At 37.5% G+C, this 16751-nt stretch overlaps 1 protein-coding gene across 15 annotated transcripts in view; it reads left to right on the forward strand.

Moving 5' to 3' along the window:
• The window catches only part of LOC121327729 (E3 ubiquitin-protein ligase MYCBP2), a 145995-nt gene that overhangs the window by 61745 nt on the left and 67499 nt on the right, over positions 1-16751 (forward strand). For 10 of the 15 annotated variants that reach the window (XM_041271894.1, XM_041271895.1, XM_041271899.1 and 7 more), the window contains exons 17-33: positions 1508-1612; positions 6248-6346; positions 8426-8545; positions 9168-9249; positions 9338-9455; positions 10092-10296; positions 10659-10812; positions 11155-11327; positions 11703-11828; positions 11936-12063; positions 13841-13932; positions 14519-14653; positions 14733-14816; positions 14994-15090; positions 15496-15688; positions 16109-16383; positions 16478-16699. In XM_041271894.1, the coding sequence (XP_041127828.1) occupies positions 1508-1612; positions 6248-6346; positions 8426-8545; positions 9168-9249; positions 9338-9455; positions 10092-10296; positions 10659-10812; positions 11155-11327; positions 11703-11828; positions 11936-12063; positions 13841-13932; positions 14519-14653; positions 14733-14816; positions 14994-15090; positions 15496-15688; positions 16109-16383; positions 16478-16699 (2408 nt within the window). The remainder of the gene's footprint in view (positions 1-1507; positions 1613-6247; positions 6347-8425; positions 8546-9167; positions 9250-9337; positions 9456-10091; positions 10297-10658; positions 10813-11154; positions 11328-11702; positions 11829-11935; positions 12064-13840; positions 13933-14518; positions 14654-14732; positions 14817-14993; positions 15091-15495; positions 15689-16108; positions 16384-16477; positions 16700-16751) is intronic. The other 5 variants (XM_041271896.1, XM_041271909.1, XM_041271897.1 and 2 more) reach the window with 4 other exon arrangements.

Below are 16751 nucleotides of genomic sequence, written 5' to 3' on the forward strand. Positions count from 1 at the left end.
TATATATATATATATATATATATATATATATATATATATATATATATATAACAACTACAAAACTGAAAGATCATAATTGGATAAGTCTCCACCTTTGGCAGCAATTACAGCTGTCAGTCTGTTGGGATAGGTCTCTACCAACTTTGCACACCTAGATTTGGCAATATTTGACCATTCTTAACAAAACTGTTCAAACTGTCAGGTTCCTTTGGGAGCGTTGATGGTTCAAGTCATGCCACAAGTTTTAGATTGGATTTAGGTCCGGGCTCTGACTGGGCCACTCAAGGACATTTACCTTTTTGTTCCTTAGCCACTCCACTGTAGCTTTGGCTGTGTGCTTTACTTCGTTGTCATGCTGAAAGGTGAACTTCTGTCCCAGTTTCAGCTTTCTTGCAGAGGGCAGCAGATTTTCCTCAAGGACTTCTCTGTACTTTGCTCCATTCATTTTCCCTTCTATCCTGACAAGTGCCCCAGTCCCTGTGATGAGAAACACCCCCATAATATGATGCTGCCACCACCATGCTTCACAGTAGCGATGGTGTTCTTTGGGTGATGCGCTGTGTTTGGTTTGCACCAAACATAACGCTTTGCATTTAGGTTAAAAAGTTCCATTTTAGTTTCGTCAGACCACAAAACTTTTTGCCACATGCAACAGTATCTCCTGAATGGTTTTTTGCATAATTCAAATGGAATACTTCCCCAAGGAACTTGACAGAGCTTGAACAGTTTTGTTAAGAATAATGGTCAAATATTGCCAAGTCTAGGTGTGCAAAGTTGGTAGAGACCTATCCCAACAGACTCACAGCTGTAATTGCTGCCAAAGGTGCTTCCACCAAGTATTAACTCAGGGGGAAGGAGACTTATCCAATTATGATGTTTCAGTTTTGTGTTTTTAATATCATTTTTTTCTCAATAAACATTTTTTCCCCTTAACAGTGTGGAGTATGGTGTGTAGATAAGTGGGGGGAAAAAAATCCTAATTTAACCCTGAGGCACTGACACAACAAAATGTGAAAAAAGTTCAAGGGAGTGTAGACTTTCTATAGGCACTATAGAAGTATTTCTGTATGCTCTTTTTTTGTGTTTTGCATTAACATCATGACAAAATTAGCATGTATTTTTTTTTGCATGTAAAATGTATTTTTTGTTTGTACTTTATCACTGGCTTTCATCTTCTTGTACATTATATAAAGTTGGCCTCCATAACATATATTACAGTCTTTTATTGTGGCCCACAAATCTTGATAGGAATTTCAGTAGTGGAGTCCTTACCTACAACATTACTGTGTTAATTATTTTCTAAAAACCTTCACATACACAGACCCGATTAGAAGTAAACTGTCCTACCAAATGTACACCTAGGTTAATGTAGATTGGGGTCGTGAAGCCAGCTGTTCATCATTCAGTTGACATCAGTGTTTGAAAGTTTCCCTGTGGATCCGTCATCCTATCATCATCATCATTCATCTGTTTTTGTTTTTTTGGGTTTTTTTTGTTTTGTTTTTAGCTGTCCCTGTTCCTCCAGGAGTGAATATTGAAGAACATATCCAAATAAGACAGGAAGAGAAGAGGCAAAGGATAAATCGAAGACACCGACAGGAGGAAGGGAGAGGTATGAGTTTCTATTTTCATTCACAAATATGCCAGCCAAGGTTTATATTTTAGAGTGTCCACAGACATAATGTATCTTCATTATGTGATTTGCTGTCTGGTTAATTATAAAAGTGGCAGAGCCACATGAGAAACTAAACTAGACTTGCTTTCATTACACATTAGTCCTGGGCTGTTCTACCTCAAAGTCCCGTGAATGTTGCATGAACGAAAAATGTAATGTTGGAAATCCTTCAGAATACAGCATTTTAAATGAAAACCGGTATGTTTCACTGTTGTACAAGAAGGAAACCAAGACAATTTTTTAAATAAACTAAAATGTAGTTGGTCCCTTTCAAGTGTAGCTCGTCTATAATTTCTTGTTGCATGAATGCGTTAAAAGGTCAGAATGAAAATACAGTGAAGCAAGGAAGTATTAACATAACATTACCTTAAATGGGTTACAGAAGTAAAATCCCACACAGGTGGATTTGGAAGACAGAGGAAGTATGCTTATAGGTAGGGGTCTACTTAAATCACAGAGAATTTACATACCCGGGTAGGTTATGGAATAAAATTAGGATTTCACAGACTTGTTTAAACATTAAATAAACCTAAGTATACAGTATTTAGAGCAATATAAAAGCCTAAAAATGGTGGTATTTGCTTCCTTAATAAAACAGAGTGCTGTCGTTTGTTAAAGGCAAGCATGCAACAACCCCAACAGTTGCGGCTGTCATTCTCTGTCTCTGTGGTATGAAGACTTGACTATGCATTGAGACTGCACTTCTGCATCCACTGAATTGGTTGGAAGTGTAATGCAAAGCGTTGACAAGTTATACAGATGTGGAAATCAATTAGAAACAGCCCCAAAACTCAAGGGCATCTGGCAGTCTTTAATAAAGGCCATATATACAGCACTTCATTGTCATTTTTGTCCCATCCAGGCTTCTTTTTTATTAGTACCGAGTCAAAAGGAAGAAAACGTGCCTATTTGGGTCTGAAATTCTAGCTGCGTTTAAAAAGTAAGCGGAAGGTTGTTTGAAGCGAGGTGGCTGTGCTAGATTGTACCTGTAGTACTTGGCTACATATTTTTTTGTCAGCACTGACTTTCAGGTTTGTTTTCTGAAAGCTGTTATTTGTTTTACATTCTGTTTAGCAGCCTGTATAATAGCTTTTCGTTTAATGCTTGATTCTTAAGCTAAATAGCGATCAATCGTATTTTCTCTAAAGTCACATTACAAGATGTGATAAATAATTTACCTACACCTGCATGTCAAGTTTCTTTGGAAAATTTCCTGACATGATCTTCAGCTGAAATATACTTTACTATGTTTTGCTTTTTTGTCCATTTTTGGTATTTTGCCTCCAATGCTGAAAACTAGATTTTAGCAACCTAAATCAAAATAACAATGCAACACTGACTTTGTCCCACCTTCTACTGTACAGTACAGGTCACAGAAAAGCCAGTACAGATGCACCGATAGGCTGATTAAAACATCGTTGTCATGTGAACAGTAAACAAGAAAGTTAACCGCTTTGAAGTATTTTTTATTTTATTTTTTTTAATGTTATTTGTCTAAGGACTTTTTATTTTATTTTTTTCCCTAAGTGCAATGCACACAGGACGGCGAAGGAATACAGAATTAAGATACATAGTTTGCATTGCTTGTGGTGTACAGTAGTTCGTTTAAATTGGGTATCTTTTTTGTTCTTTCTCCGTACTAGTCCGGTATGCATTGGCCTCTAAAAAGGTGTATTTCACGGTGACCCCGTCAATTTCCCGATTTTTGCGAAATTGGTAATTAGGTAGACTCCTACTTATAGGATAGTGTAGCTGTAAGAGGTCACACTGTCAGTGTGCTGGAAAAAATACATTCATGTCTTCATTAACATCAACATTTCCAAAGTCCTTTATTTAACCATTACCCTGTGTTGTTGACCGATTCCTTCAAAACCATTATCAAAATACAGTATCAGTACACAAAAAGATATTCCTCAGACACTTTGCTAAGGCTGCAAGTACCATCGCTTGATTTAGAAGAAGTGTGTTTGCAGTTGAAAAATGTGTTAACCGGTGTATAACCGAATTACGATAATTGCGGTTTAGAATAAAAGCAACTGTATTAATACCGTAATGTAACTAAACCGCGATAAACCGAAAAACCAGTATACAGACCCATCCCTATTTGGAGCTTGCTTCTGATTCATATCAGGAATGCTAGCATAATTGAATCTTTTAAATCCTGTTTTGAAAATGTTTGAAAATTACATCTGTTTATTTGTAGCTGGATTATATGTTAGACACACACTTTTTAATTTTTTTTTTTTGTGAAGCACCCTGGAATGCTTGCACGAAGAGCGCTATATAAGTGACATTATTATTATTATTATTATTATTATTATTATTATTATTAATCCAAAAAACAACCCAGCATAAAAAAAAAACAGTTCTTATTTCTGGATTAATATTGTTGCCCCTTCTCTGTATAAATGTTTTATATTTATTTACACAGAAATATACAGAAAAATTCCAGTATTTGCTGTTAAATTGTTTGAACTAACTGCTAATTCACAATTGAGTCAGTTTATTACTCACCTTAATGCATTTCAAAAGATATTGTATATATTCTTATCAGTTTCCTTTAATATATGTATGTATGTATCATTGTTTATAATAATAATAATAGTATACAAATCACAGGCATTGCTCCTTGTTCCATTATGTTTTGCTGGTATATTATAGAACACTTTCTTTGACACATCCATAAACGCAGAGATGCCAAGGGTTGACTGTCCCAAAGAGTGGGATGTCCGGCCCTAAAGGGTGAGATTTTCAGGCCAAAGAATGAGACTTCCCAGCTGGTGTGCTTCAGGTCGGGGCCTCTCTCTGGTCCATGGGGACACCCAAAAGTCTGGCTTTTAATCCAATCAGCACTTCATAGTTTATTTTAAAATGTACACTGCTAAATATTGAATATGAAACACTTAATGTACCGTAATTATATTTTCACATGCGTGTTATTAATATTAATTTATCAGTGAGGGGATTCGAAACTGGTACAAAAGGAATGCATTGCTGCGACAACACTGCTGTGCTATTTGCAAGGTGTGTTTTATTTTTCAGATGACGAGTAATATCATTTTCTCCTTGAGGGCTACAGGAAAGCTCCTGGTGACACAGGATACATTAAAAAAAAAAAAAAAAAAAAAAAAAAAAAAAAAGTCTGCTACTGGGATAATGAACGGCTGCTTATTTGCCCAGTAGCTTTACATAGACCTCATGGTCTGTAGTCTCCTTGGTTACCACAGTATACATGCCTGCTCTTTCTAATGAGGCCCCAGATGCATTTCTGTCTCCTGCAGTGCCTGAGTAAAAATATTTTAAATCACACACGCGTGTACATTATTATACTTGACTATATTATTTATTTTGGCGACACAATATTTGTCAGGTTGAGAAAAAATACCAGCAATAGAAGTTGAATTTCACTAATGAGAATCAGCTGTGCAGAAGGAGACACTTATTGCAAAGTGGGAGTTTTTTATTTTGTTTTCCACAGAATGTATTAATACAAAAATAAGTTTAAAAAAGTAAACGTCAAGAAATAATAAAAAGTGCACAATTAATATGCGTAAAAAAAAATTAAGAAATAAGAAAGAAATTAACATGCTACTCACAGAAGTTAGACTGCGATTGATAGCCCTACAAAATAGGCAACTATATTAATATATTTTATAATTCTAATATCAACATGTTTAATTAAAATAAATAAATACAGGATTTCTGCTAATGTACTGTGGACGTTCTTGTTATATTTCCTCCCCTTAATTTTTTTAAATAAACCATCCCGCTCCCTCCTACCTTTACAGGCAGGTTTATGTTACATTTGCAGCACAGTTATTATGGACCATTTTCTCAAACGTCTGAGAAATGATACTGAACATAATGAAAACATTAGTACTTTTTACTGGTACAAATGAACTCTCTCTCAATAAACGTATCAAAATCTACATTTCAGGTGGGTGTCCTCAGTCATTATGTCTAATATCATGGGGGTCATTGAACCAATACAGTTTGGGAACCCCAGTTGTAGTGGATTGAAACTTGGCTGGTAGCAACTGTGTACCATGAGATAGGGGGATCAGGCTGCAGTATTCTTCCACAATAGATTGCATATTGGGCATGTCATTTCTCAACAAAAAAATTATTGATTTATGTAATTCACAACATGGTATGTTCTTTTGTCTGATGCTGTTATAGTATCCAAGTCAATAATCATCACACTTGATTCTGTGTGAATATGAAATGTGAAGCAGACTACCCCCTTTTCCATGGTCTTTTGTTGCTGAAAGCAAGGTTTGATTTGGTGCATACATTTTCCCTTGTATATCAGAAACCTGTTTAAATGGCCTTTAAACCACTTTGTATAAAAAGATGTATATCTATATCGAAAACATATATTAAATAGATGCTTTAGAATGTCCAATGTAGAGGCATTCCTAAATCTGTCTTGCTGCTTATGTGTTGAACTGTGAAATGTGTATTTTTTTTTTTTATTTAATTTTTTTGTTTGTTTTTTTTACTCTGTTTTGTTGACCATTCTTTCTGCCGTTGTGAGCTCTCCCATGCATGTGAAAGTTTCTTTTTCCTCAGGCCCCCTTGTATTTCCTGGTCCCATTTTTATGAATCACCGAGAGCAGGCCCTAGCCAGACTTCAGGCCCAGCTCAAGCATAAGCGGGACAAGCGCAAAGGTACTATGGTCTTCCTTACCGACTAGGAGGGGACGCAAGCCCAACCTCCAGGTTGTCTCTTCCCTCCACTGATTCTTTTCTTTTTGAAAACTGCACACACAAAAAAGGAGATCTTTGTTTTTTTGCCTTAGTGTGAAGTAACCTGAGGAGAAAGAAAGTCAGAAGTAATTTTGGTTTCAAAGACTCGGCATCCCTTGTGTTGCTTCTTTCATACTGAATGTAAAGTATGTATATCTGCAGTGTAGAAGTTGGTAGCCGACTAACTACATTCGTTCACATCAGAACACTAATTTAGTGGTACCAAAGTCCAGGAATTTCTTGTTTTTAAAACCAGTTTGTTTTTTAAACAAAAAAGCTTTGTATAATTCATGCTTCTTATCCAGTGGTACATTCCTTGGGTTTTACTTATCACAAGGGATGCTGAATCCTTGTTGTTGTTGTTGTTATTATTAATTATTATTAATTATTATTTGTGTTTTGTGTTCTGTTAGGATGTCCCCCATACTGTTGTTCACAAGTTATGTTCTTTATGGAATTCTATGTGTTTTAAGTCTTTGTTAGGCCAAAACCAAGTATAACTTCAGATATGTCTTTAGTAACACTAACTAGGGAGCTTTGTATAGATTCCCTTATAGTAACTGGGAACTTTCAAGTTAATACTGAAAAATGATAGGACCATAATTCTAATAACAATGCTGATGAAGGTGACCTTTAACATTACTGTCAGAGCAAAGAAATAACCAATTGTTTGCAAACAGCCACTGAAGGCCTAGTAGTTATGGTGGGTATATAATGCCATCAAATGTTATCAGCGAAGTGGAAAAGGGTAGTAATAACGTGAGAACAATAACATAACACTAGCAACCCATTACATTCCTCACAGGGCAGCATGCCACTCTAAAAGTGCAGTAAATAAAACAAAAGCTCAAACACTGATTGAAACGGACATGTGGAGTTGTGCTTGTGAATCTCCAGTTTAAAAAACCCTCAGCCACTCGAATGCTCTCGGAATATACATTCCTATCCAATTAGCTATGGAATTGTAGATGTTTGACAAACCCATGTAACCTGTGGGCAAGCAGGCTCAGCTGAGAGGTTATGTGAGGTGTCTGCTATCGGTGTCCCCAGGCTTCATTTCACCAGATGGGACTCACATTAGAATGTGGAGAATGTACACTGTAATTGCACTGTAAACCTTAAACATTGAGCTTTGATTTGAACATTTTGTATCCTCTTCAGATTTACAGCATGACATTGTTTAGGCTTGTAATGATAAAACTAAGATTAAGTCTTTTAAGGGTTTGCATGTATTTTATTTTTTTAAAGCTGGCTGAAGTGATCTTAACTAAGATCACACTACAGTAAGACATTTAATCTAATCTTGGCTCTAATCACCTCCACATGAGCCTACTTTAAACAAAAATGCTTCTGTTCCAATAAACCATGTGAGAGACTAACCATCTGATAAGGATTGTACATGGACAAGGGTTGGGCAAATAAAAGTAGCACACTTATTTGTATACAAATTAACTGTCTCTCAGGTGATTTATTTGTAATGCAGCTGGCATCCCAACCTGCATTTCTGTTGTAAGTACGCTGGGCAAGACATCAGATCTGACCGTCTCACATCATAGGTGCTCAGTAGGCAAGTGCTTTCATATCCAAGACTACACGTAGTTTTGATGTAGCACACATACTTCACTACATATTGCCAAGCCCCACAGTATTCATTCATGAATGGTCACCTAAATACACCTACTTTTTTTTCCCCCAACTCCTGTATGTCTCTGTGAGACTTTTTTTTTCTTCTTTGGGGCAGGTTATATTAAAGATCATATAGCTTCTTGTAGCCTGTACACTGTTCTGTGTCTAATTCTTTAGTCTGTTTTAAGAAATATTGATACTATCTTTCTATCTAAAGTTCATGCTTTTTTACAGGTAGCAGAAGGCCACCTCGAGCAATGTGTGTAGCGGCTGAGTTACATAGTTCTGTTATGTTGCTGCCTTTACTGTTGCTGACCACTGCACATCTACCATTCCAACAGAAATACTGACTGGATTGTGTAACTTCATTTCCAGATGGCAGTGGGGAGCGAGGAGACAAAGATGCAAGCAAGATCACCACTCACCCCCCAGGGGCAGTTCGCTTTGACTGTGCGCTCCGAGCAGTCCAGGTTAGCTGTGGATTCCATCACTCAGGTATGTTGATGTCTTTTTTTTCCTTTTTACAGCTTAGTAATATCCACATAACATAGAAATGTTAATTAATTGTCAGTCCCTGATTCCATAAGATAACCAAGCCTGCATATCGTATTGCAATTCCTAATTTCAACAAGAAATGTAATGAAGAATCCCACATGACCAAAATGTAGTGAATTGCAATACTATATACTAACATGTTGCCTGTGGTGCAGAATGCATTTGAATGAATGAGAAATGGATTAGTGGTTTTGTCTATTTGTATGTTTTAAATATTCTCTGTCTGTAGTTCTGAAGACATTTGTCTTGTGGTCAGTGTGCTGTTCTCAAAGTCATAGACACTTTTAATGGTCTAATTTGTATTTTATTTTAGACACTTTCTAATAAAGTGACCCAGAAAATAAGCATATTCATGATATAAACATAGTTCCAGAACAGCAGTGCAAATATAGCCTGGTTTTCAGTGGTGGTGCAGCAGCTGCATTAAAACCATGCATTAAAACCATGCAAGCTGCTGCATGCCCCCACATAGTCCTTTTTACTTTTTGTGTGTGTTTTTTTTTTTTTTTTTTTTTTTTTAAACACAGAGTCAGTGTAAATCTTCCATTTTCTTTTGTTACAGTGGTGCTAATGGAGAATGGAGATGTGTATACTTTTGGATATGGACAGCATGGACAACTTGGGCAGGGCGATGTGAATTCCAGGTAATATATTGTACTTGAACAATCAAAGTCTTCTTCCGGGTGATACAGCAGAATCAATAATTGTTGCTTTGCCATTTTCCCCAAATAGGAGTTCTCCTACACTAGTCCAGGCTTTACCAGGACCCAGTATACATGTGACAGCAGGAAGTAACCACACTGCAGTTCTTTTAATGGATGGTCAAGTCTTTACTTTTGGGAGTTTCTCAGTAAGAAAGAAACATTTATATATTGTTATAACTGTATTGATTTGCTAGTTTTAAGACAAATTGGTTATTTTGGGCCAGTTTATTTTAATGTAGATATTTATTTTTATATACAGTATAACACAGCACAAAAAGTAATTTTTAAAGACAAGTAAACAGATAGCAGGGCTGAATTTGGAAATACTGAAAGAAACTTGAATTAAATTAAATTGAATTAAAATGTATTTTCGTATTTACATATTAAAATACCTTTTATATAGAATCTATGTGTTACTTTGAAAAAAGTTTTCCCAAGTAAAAGGCATTGTGTTAAACCTGTTGGGGTCTATTTTAAAAAGAGTTTCTTCTATGTCCCTGCCCTGTTGATTTTTCCAAATTTAAATAAAAAAACAGAGTGTTCACTGGTATTATTAGGATCTGGCTTTAGCGCCCCTGCACAATAATTAAACAGCTGCTGCAACCAGTAAGTGATCATTTAAAAGTGAAAAGCTACCTTTTATGTTTTTAAATTTGATACATACAGTTGAGCATATGAAATTAACCGTATGCTGTAAAACATTTACAATGTAAAATAATGTGTGTAGGAGGCAGAACTGTGATATTTTTGGGTGCTAAAATGAATCTTTGTTGCTTTTTTAGAAAGGGCAGCTTGGAAGACCCATTGTAGACATGCCATACTGGAATGCAAAGCCATCCCCAATGCCCAACATTGGAGCTAAGTATGGGCGCAAGGCTACGTGGATTGGTGCCAGTGGTGACCAGACCTTCCTGAGGATCGATGAAGCGCTTATAAATTCCCATGTCCTGGCCACATCAGAGATTTTTGCCAGCAAACGTATCATTGGTACGTGTTCTTTTTTTGCCTTTTAGTTTAGTTTTTAAATAGTTTAAACAACACTTAACTATTTTAAAACCCTTATTCTGTATTCTTGTTTTTTTTTTTTAATTAAACTAACCAGTATGTTTCTATAGAGAAAGTATTATTTGTACAATGATATTGTATCAATCTTCAAATTCACACACAAATAGTTAACATTTGTTTTTCTAAACAAATGTATCTATCAAGACAACTTATGCCCTGATGTGGTAGCTACTGGTTTGTGCTCCCCTTCGTTCCACAGTGTTGCCACCACATTTCCCCCTCCTACTATCAATACTGTTGATACCACAGCTTGCTGAACTTACTTTACTTGGTTTATTTAATAGGTCTAGTGCCTGCATCCAAATCAGAACCACCACCTTTTAAATGCCTGTTGATCAATAAAGTTGATGGGAGCTGCCGGACGTTCAACGATTCTGAACAGGAGGACCTGCAAGGGTTTGGCGTCTGTTTGGATCCAGTCTACGATGTGATTTGGAGGTAGATAGGAGAATGGGCTCTAGAACCGCAGGAGGAAGTGCAGTGTTGTGCTTTAATTATTGCACTTGCTGTGGTCTGCCCAGTTTGGTCTCTCATTGTCTCTCTTGTATTGCAGAGAATTATCAGAGGTATATAGATAATGGTAAATTAGATCCTATTTTTAATGTCCCTGCTCTTACACATGTGACTGGTTTCATCAGTCTTATGTGTAACCTAATTGGATTCAGTGGACTATCAAATGTTACTTTAGGTAAAGGTATTGAAGCATGTGCAAATCAGGATCTGTGGAACCAGCTCATAGTAACCAAGCTGTTTAACGTCCATTTTGTCCCTCTTATAAAGGTTCCTCCCGGCTTCCAGAGAGTTTTGGTGCTACAATGCTGTGATTGCTGATGCCAGGATCCCCACAATGACAGACATTCAGTCGAGATGCAGTGTACTGAGTCCTGAGCTTGCTCTCCCAACTGGGTCCATGGCAACCACTACAAGGTCTCATGGGGCACTGCATATTCTAGGTAGGCTGACTAACTCACTAGTTCCATTATTACATTTAGCCTTTTTCTGATACCAACTTAATATCATCACTGTTGTGAAAATCCAAAGTCACCCTTGGTTGAGAGATTTGCTTCATATTCAATACTGTAAAATCCTCATATCTCTGAGATTACTTGAGGTTTTGGCTTCATAGTTACAGTGTCATATCCACATATTAAAGTCCTTTAACTTAATATGCATTATGCAGATCGCACTTTGATTTAATTTCTTCAAGTCTCTACTCCACTGTATTCTCTGATATCGTCAGCCCAGTTCTATTTCAGGTTGGACTCTGTAATACAGACCACAGCTTTAAAATAATTCATTGTGTTTACCTTGATCTGATACACGTGTAGGTTGTCTGGACACGCTGTCAGCAATGCAGGAGCTGAAAATGGGAGTTGCCAGTACAGAGGAGGAGACTCAAGCTGTTATGAAGGTTTACTCCAAAGAAGATTACAGCATAGTCAATCGATTTGAAAGCAAGTCAATATGTAGACCAGTACTTTATACTGTATATAAATATAAAACATACTTGACTTTGATCAAATATTGATGAAGTGACTACAATAACTTTGTTTTCTTATAGGTCATGGTGGTGGGTGGGGGTATTCAGCCCATTCTGTAGAAGCCATTCGCTTCTGTGCAGATGCAGATATCTTACTGGGGGGTCTTGGACTGTTCGGTGGGAGAGGGGAATATACGGCAAAGATAAAGGTAAGGACACCCAAAATAAATAGATACTGGTTGGAAGAACTCAGTCTATTATTAAAGGTATCTGTTATAAAAAAAACAAAAAACAAAGATAAACATCAAATTTTAGTTAGTCTTATTATCAACAAACAGCAAGATATCCCTTTATGTGGACAATAACACGTGAATTAATAAATTGTCGTGTAATTATTACGTGTTTTTCGTTATGTCGAAATACACTTACTGTTGACTATTACCTGGACTTATGCATCTGGCCTCTTGTATATATATTCTATATATATATATATATATATATATATATATATATATATATATATATATATATATATATATATATACACACACACACACACACACACACACACACACACACACACACACACACACACAGTGCCTTGCAAAAGTATTCAGACCCCTGACCAATTCTCCCTTATTACCGAATTACGAACGGTACATACATTGAAATTTCATTCTGTTTGATATTTTATTTTTAAACACTGAAACTCAGAATCAGTTATTGTAAGGTGACATTGGTTTTATGTTGGGAAATATTTTAAAGAAAAATAAAAAACTGAAATATCTTGCTTGCATAAGTATTCAACCCCTGTGCTGTGGAAGCTCCCAGTTTGCACCGATGAAAGAAATTGCCCTAATGAGGACACACTTACCTTACCATTGACCTCCACCTGTGAACCATTAAAGTTGCTGTCACATTTTCTGGATAAAAACCCTACTGTTGAAGGATCATTGGTAAGTACCATCTGAAAGCATGTCTGGAGTTTGCCAGAAAGCATGAGAGTGACCCAGCTGCGATGTGGGAAAAGATTTTGTGGTCAGATAAGACAATGATAGAGCTTTTTGGCCAAAACTCAAAACGCTATGTGTGGCGCAAACCTAACACTGTCCATGCCTCAAGACACACCATCCCTACAGTGAAATATGGTGGCAGCATCATCATGCTGTGAGGATGCTTATCAGTAGGGACTGGGCATCTTGTTACAATTTGAAGGAAGAATGGATGGAGCAAAGTACAGGAAAATACTGCAAGAGAATCTGCTTCAGTCCGCTAAAAAACTGAAACTTGGGAGGAAACTCACTTTTCAGCAGGACAATGATCCCAACCACAAGGCCAAAGCAACATTGGATTGGCTCAAGAACAAAAAGGTGAATGTCCTACAGTGGCCCAGTCAAAGTCCTGATCTCAGTCCCATTGAGAATCTGTGGCACTATTTGAAAATTGCAGTCCACAAGCGTCATCCAACCAACCTGAACAACCTGGAGCAAATCTGCCAAGAAGAATGGGCCAAAATCACTCTTGACACTTTTTGCAAAGCTGGTACATACTTACCCCAAAAGACTTAAAGCTGTTATTGCAGCGAAAAGTGGCTCTACCAAATATTAATGTGTGGGGGTTGAATACTTATGCAAGCAAGATAGTTCAGTTTTTTATTTTTCTTAAATATTTTCCAACATAAAACCAATGTCACCTTACAATAATTGATTTTGAGTTTAAGTGTGTTAAAATAAAATATTGAACAGAACGAAATTTCAATGTACCATTTGTAATTCAGTAATATGAGAGATTTGGTCAGGGGTCTGAATATTTCTGCAAGGCACTGTATGTATATATGAGACACACTCACACACACACACACACACATACACACACACACATACACACACACACACACAAACTTATTTAATTACTGACTTATTTACTTCTTGATTGGTGTTTTCACGTTAGCATAACTTACTGTGTAATATATTGGTTTATTTGTAGCTTTTTGAGCTTGGGCCTGATGGAGGAGACCATGAAACAGACGGAGACCTTCTAGCTGAGACTGATGTTTTGGCCTATGATTGTGCAGCCAGGTATTATTTATGACCTCTCTTGAAGTGGTGTGTTGATTTGTTAGTACAATAGCAAGTAAATTGAGGAGCTGAGGTCTGAAGATGCTGCTGGTGAATCTCCTGTGGAGTACTGCACAAGTGTATGTAATGCAGTTCATATGGTAATGCTAATATGCGGTTAGCCACAAGTTGGCATAGACGTCTCAGTGGAAGATTACTATTTGTCTAACAAACATCTTTCTTTACAGCATGCTTTTCGTCCTGTCTATCCAACAAGTATCTAACTAAACTAAAATGACAAGTACACATATCTGCTAACAGATTTCACATGGAAAAAAGTTGTGTGTGTAACAATCAAGTCTTTTCATATTAGTTATTTATAACCGTGACGGAGGTCAAACGTCATTTGTTTGAATGTTACTTGTTGTGCATTTCAGAGGTGATAACCAGTATGCTTAAAACACATGGATAGATAGCTAAGACCATGTAAACCCTGTGGAGAGAAGTCTAGCTTTGTGCTATTTGTGCTGCCTGGAGTATCATCCTTGAATTTTGCATGCTTATCTGTTCAGCTGCACTGTGATCTAACAGTGCCATGTTATTTCAGAGAGAAGTATGCCATGATGTTTGATGAACCAGTGCTGCTGCAGTCTGGCTGGTGGTATGTGGCTTGGGCTCGAGTCTCGGGGCCGAGCAGTGACTGTGGTTCACATGGACAGGCAACCATCACCACCGACGATGGGTATGTACCCTTTTAAAAAGAAGCAGGTTCAGCACACCTTTGATGAAGTAATAGCTGTATTTCATGTTTTTCCTTTCAGTGTGGTTTTCCAGTTTAAAAGCTCCAAAAAGTCGAATAATGGTACAGATGTAAACGCTGGTCAGATTCCTCAGCTGTTATACAGGTATGTCACATGTTACTTTGTTATTTTTATATTGGCAATGGAGGGAAAACTAAACCTCTTGGTGATCCCCACCCATGTTAAATACTGGTTGCATTGAGTGTGTAAGAATTTTTTTTATAAAGTGTTGGGCAGCAGTTTTCCAAATTCAGTTGTTGTTGCTTTATTTATTTTATTCAGGCTTCCATCAAATGATGGCAATGCAGCAAAAGGAAAGCAGCAAACCAGCGAGCCTGTTCACATTCTGAAGCGATCGTTTGCAAGGACTGTTTCAGTGGTATGTTGACATTTTTTATTAGAGGTTTAGCTAGCCTGCAAAGGAAATGCTGTGCATAAGAAAGACATATTAAAGGTGTAATGCATCAGATAAGCTTTGAAGAAACATTTTAATTGAGATGTAAATGCTGTCTTGACAAAAAATAGTAAAATGAGCTTCGTCAATGGAGACCACATTCAAGAATTATCACAAAGAATGATCACATTTTAGCCGTATTTTCATTTCAGAGTATTGCATAATATTTGATGAAGGTTTAAAGTGCCTCTCTAAAGTGGAAGAACACGGTAAATCTGCACTTAGTAAAGGAAGAGCAGATCTTAGAGTAGTGAGTCAAGTTAAGTGGGTACCATCTCATGTATCTGCATGATGGTTGGAGATTTCTCATCTTTTTCTGATGTATGTTAGGAGTGCTTTGAGTCCTTGCTGAGCATCCTTCACTGGAGCTGGACCACACTTGTTCTGGGTGTGGAGGAGTTGCGAGGACTGAAGGGATTCCAGTACACCGCCACCCTGCTGGACCTGGAGAGACTGCGCTTCGTGGGCACCTGCTGCCTCCGACTGCTGCGCGTCTACATCTGTGAGATCTATCCCATATCAGGTAAAGCACGTTCTGGACCACTTGTGCCTATGTGGTCATTTTCAAGTGAATTAAAATGTACAGTTAATTAGGCCAGCAGGCCGTTTGCTTTTTATTTAGCCAAGGAATAATTAACCACTTTGAAGCCTTTGAATATACCACGTTGTGCTACCATGTTGAGATTTTCTACTCCCTTATATTGTTGTAAATTACTTTTTTGACCACATAAAGTGTTTATTGTGTAACTGGATTGAGGTCTGTTGCTACAAGAACACCTTTTTCTGTTCATTAACAGTCCATCAGACTGTAGCATGTGCTGAAGTGTTAAAGCCACTGTACCAAGGCAGTCTTTAGCCCTGTTGAACTATCACACAGTAAGTGGCTGTGAACTAATGCTGAATAATTCATATCTGAAATGTGAGCTTTATAAATGTCTTCCAGCGAGCACAAAGTCAGCAGTGGATGAATCCAGCAAGTTGGCAGATTGTGTTGGAAAGACTCGAAGTCTCCTGAGGAAGATCCTGTCAGAAGGAGTAGATAACTGCATGATCAAGCTGGACAATGACCCAGAAGGCTACCTTAGCCAGCCCCTGACTCTCCTGGAAGCGGTTCTGCAGGAGTGCCACCATACATTCACAGCCTGTTTCCATTCCTTTTACCCGACGCCGGCCCTGCAGTGGGCTTGTCTATGTGACCTGCTAAACTGTTTGGATCAGGTACAAATTAAAATAGTGCTATAACTACTGAATCGTTCACCAATCTGTTCAGATTTATAAAACTTTCTTTTTTTTTTCCTGTTTATTTTCAAAGGACATACAGGAAGCAAACTTTAGGACATCAAGTAGTCGACTTCTTGCTGCAGTAATGTCAGCCCTGTGCAATACCTCAGTGAAACTGACCTCCATCCTCCCCATTGCCTATGATGGAGAAGTGCTGCTGCGTTCCCTTGTCAAGCAGGTCAGCACTGAGAACGATTCTGCTCTGGCACACAGATTTCCCCTGCTGGTAGCACACATGGAGAAACTTAGCCATGTAAGTAGTAACTGACCAAAAGCATTTTACATGTACAAAGAGAGTCAAATTA

Source organism: Polyodon spathula, chromosome 15, assembly GCF_017654505.1.
Source record: "Polyodon spathula isolate WHYD16114869_AA chromosome 15, ASM1765450v1, whole genome shotgun sequence".
NCBI lineage: Eukaryota > Metazoa > Chordata > Actinopteri > Acipenseriformes > Polyodontidae > Polyodon > Polyodon spathula.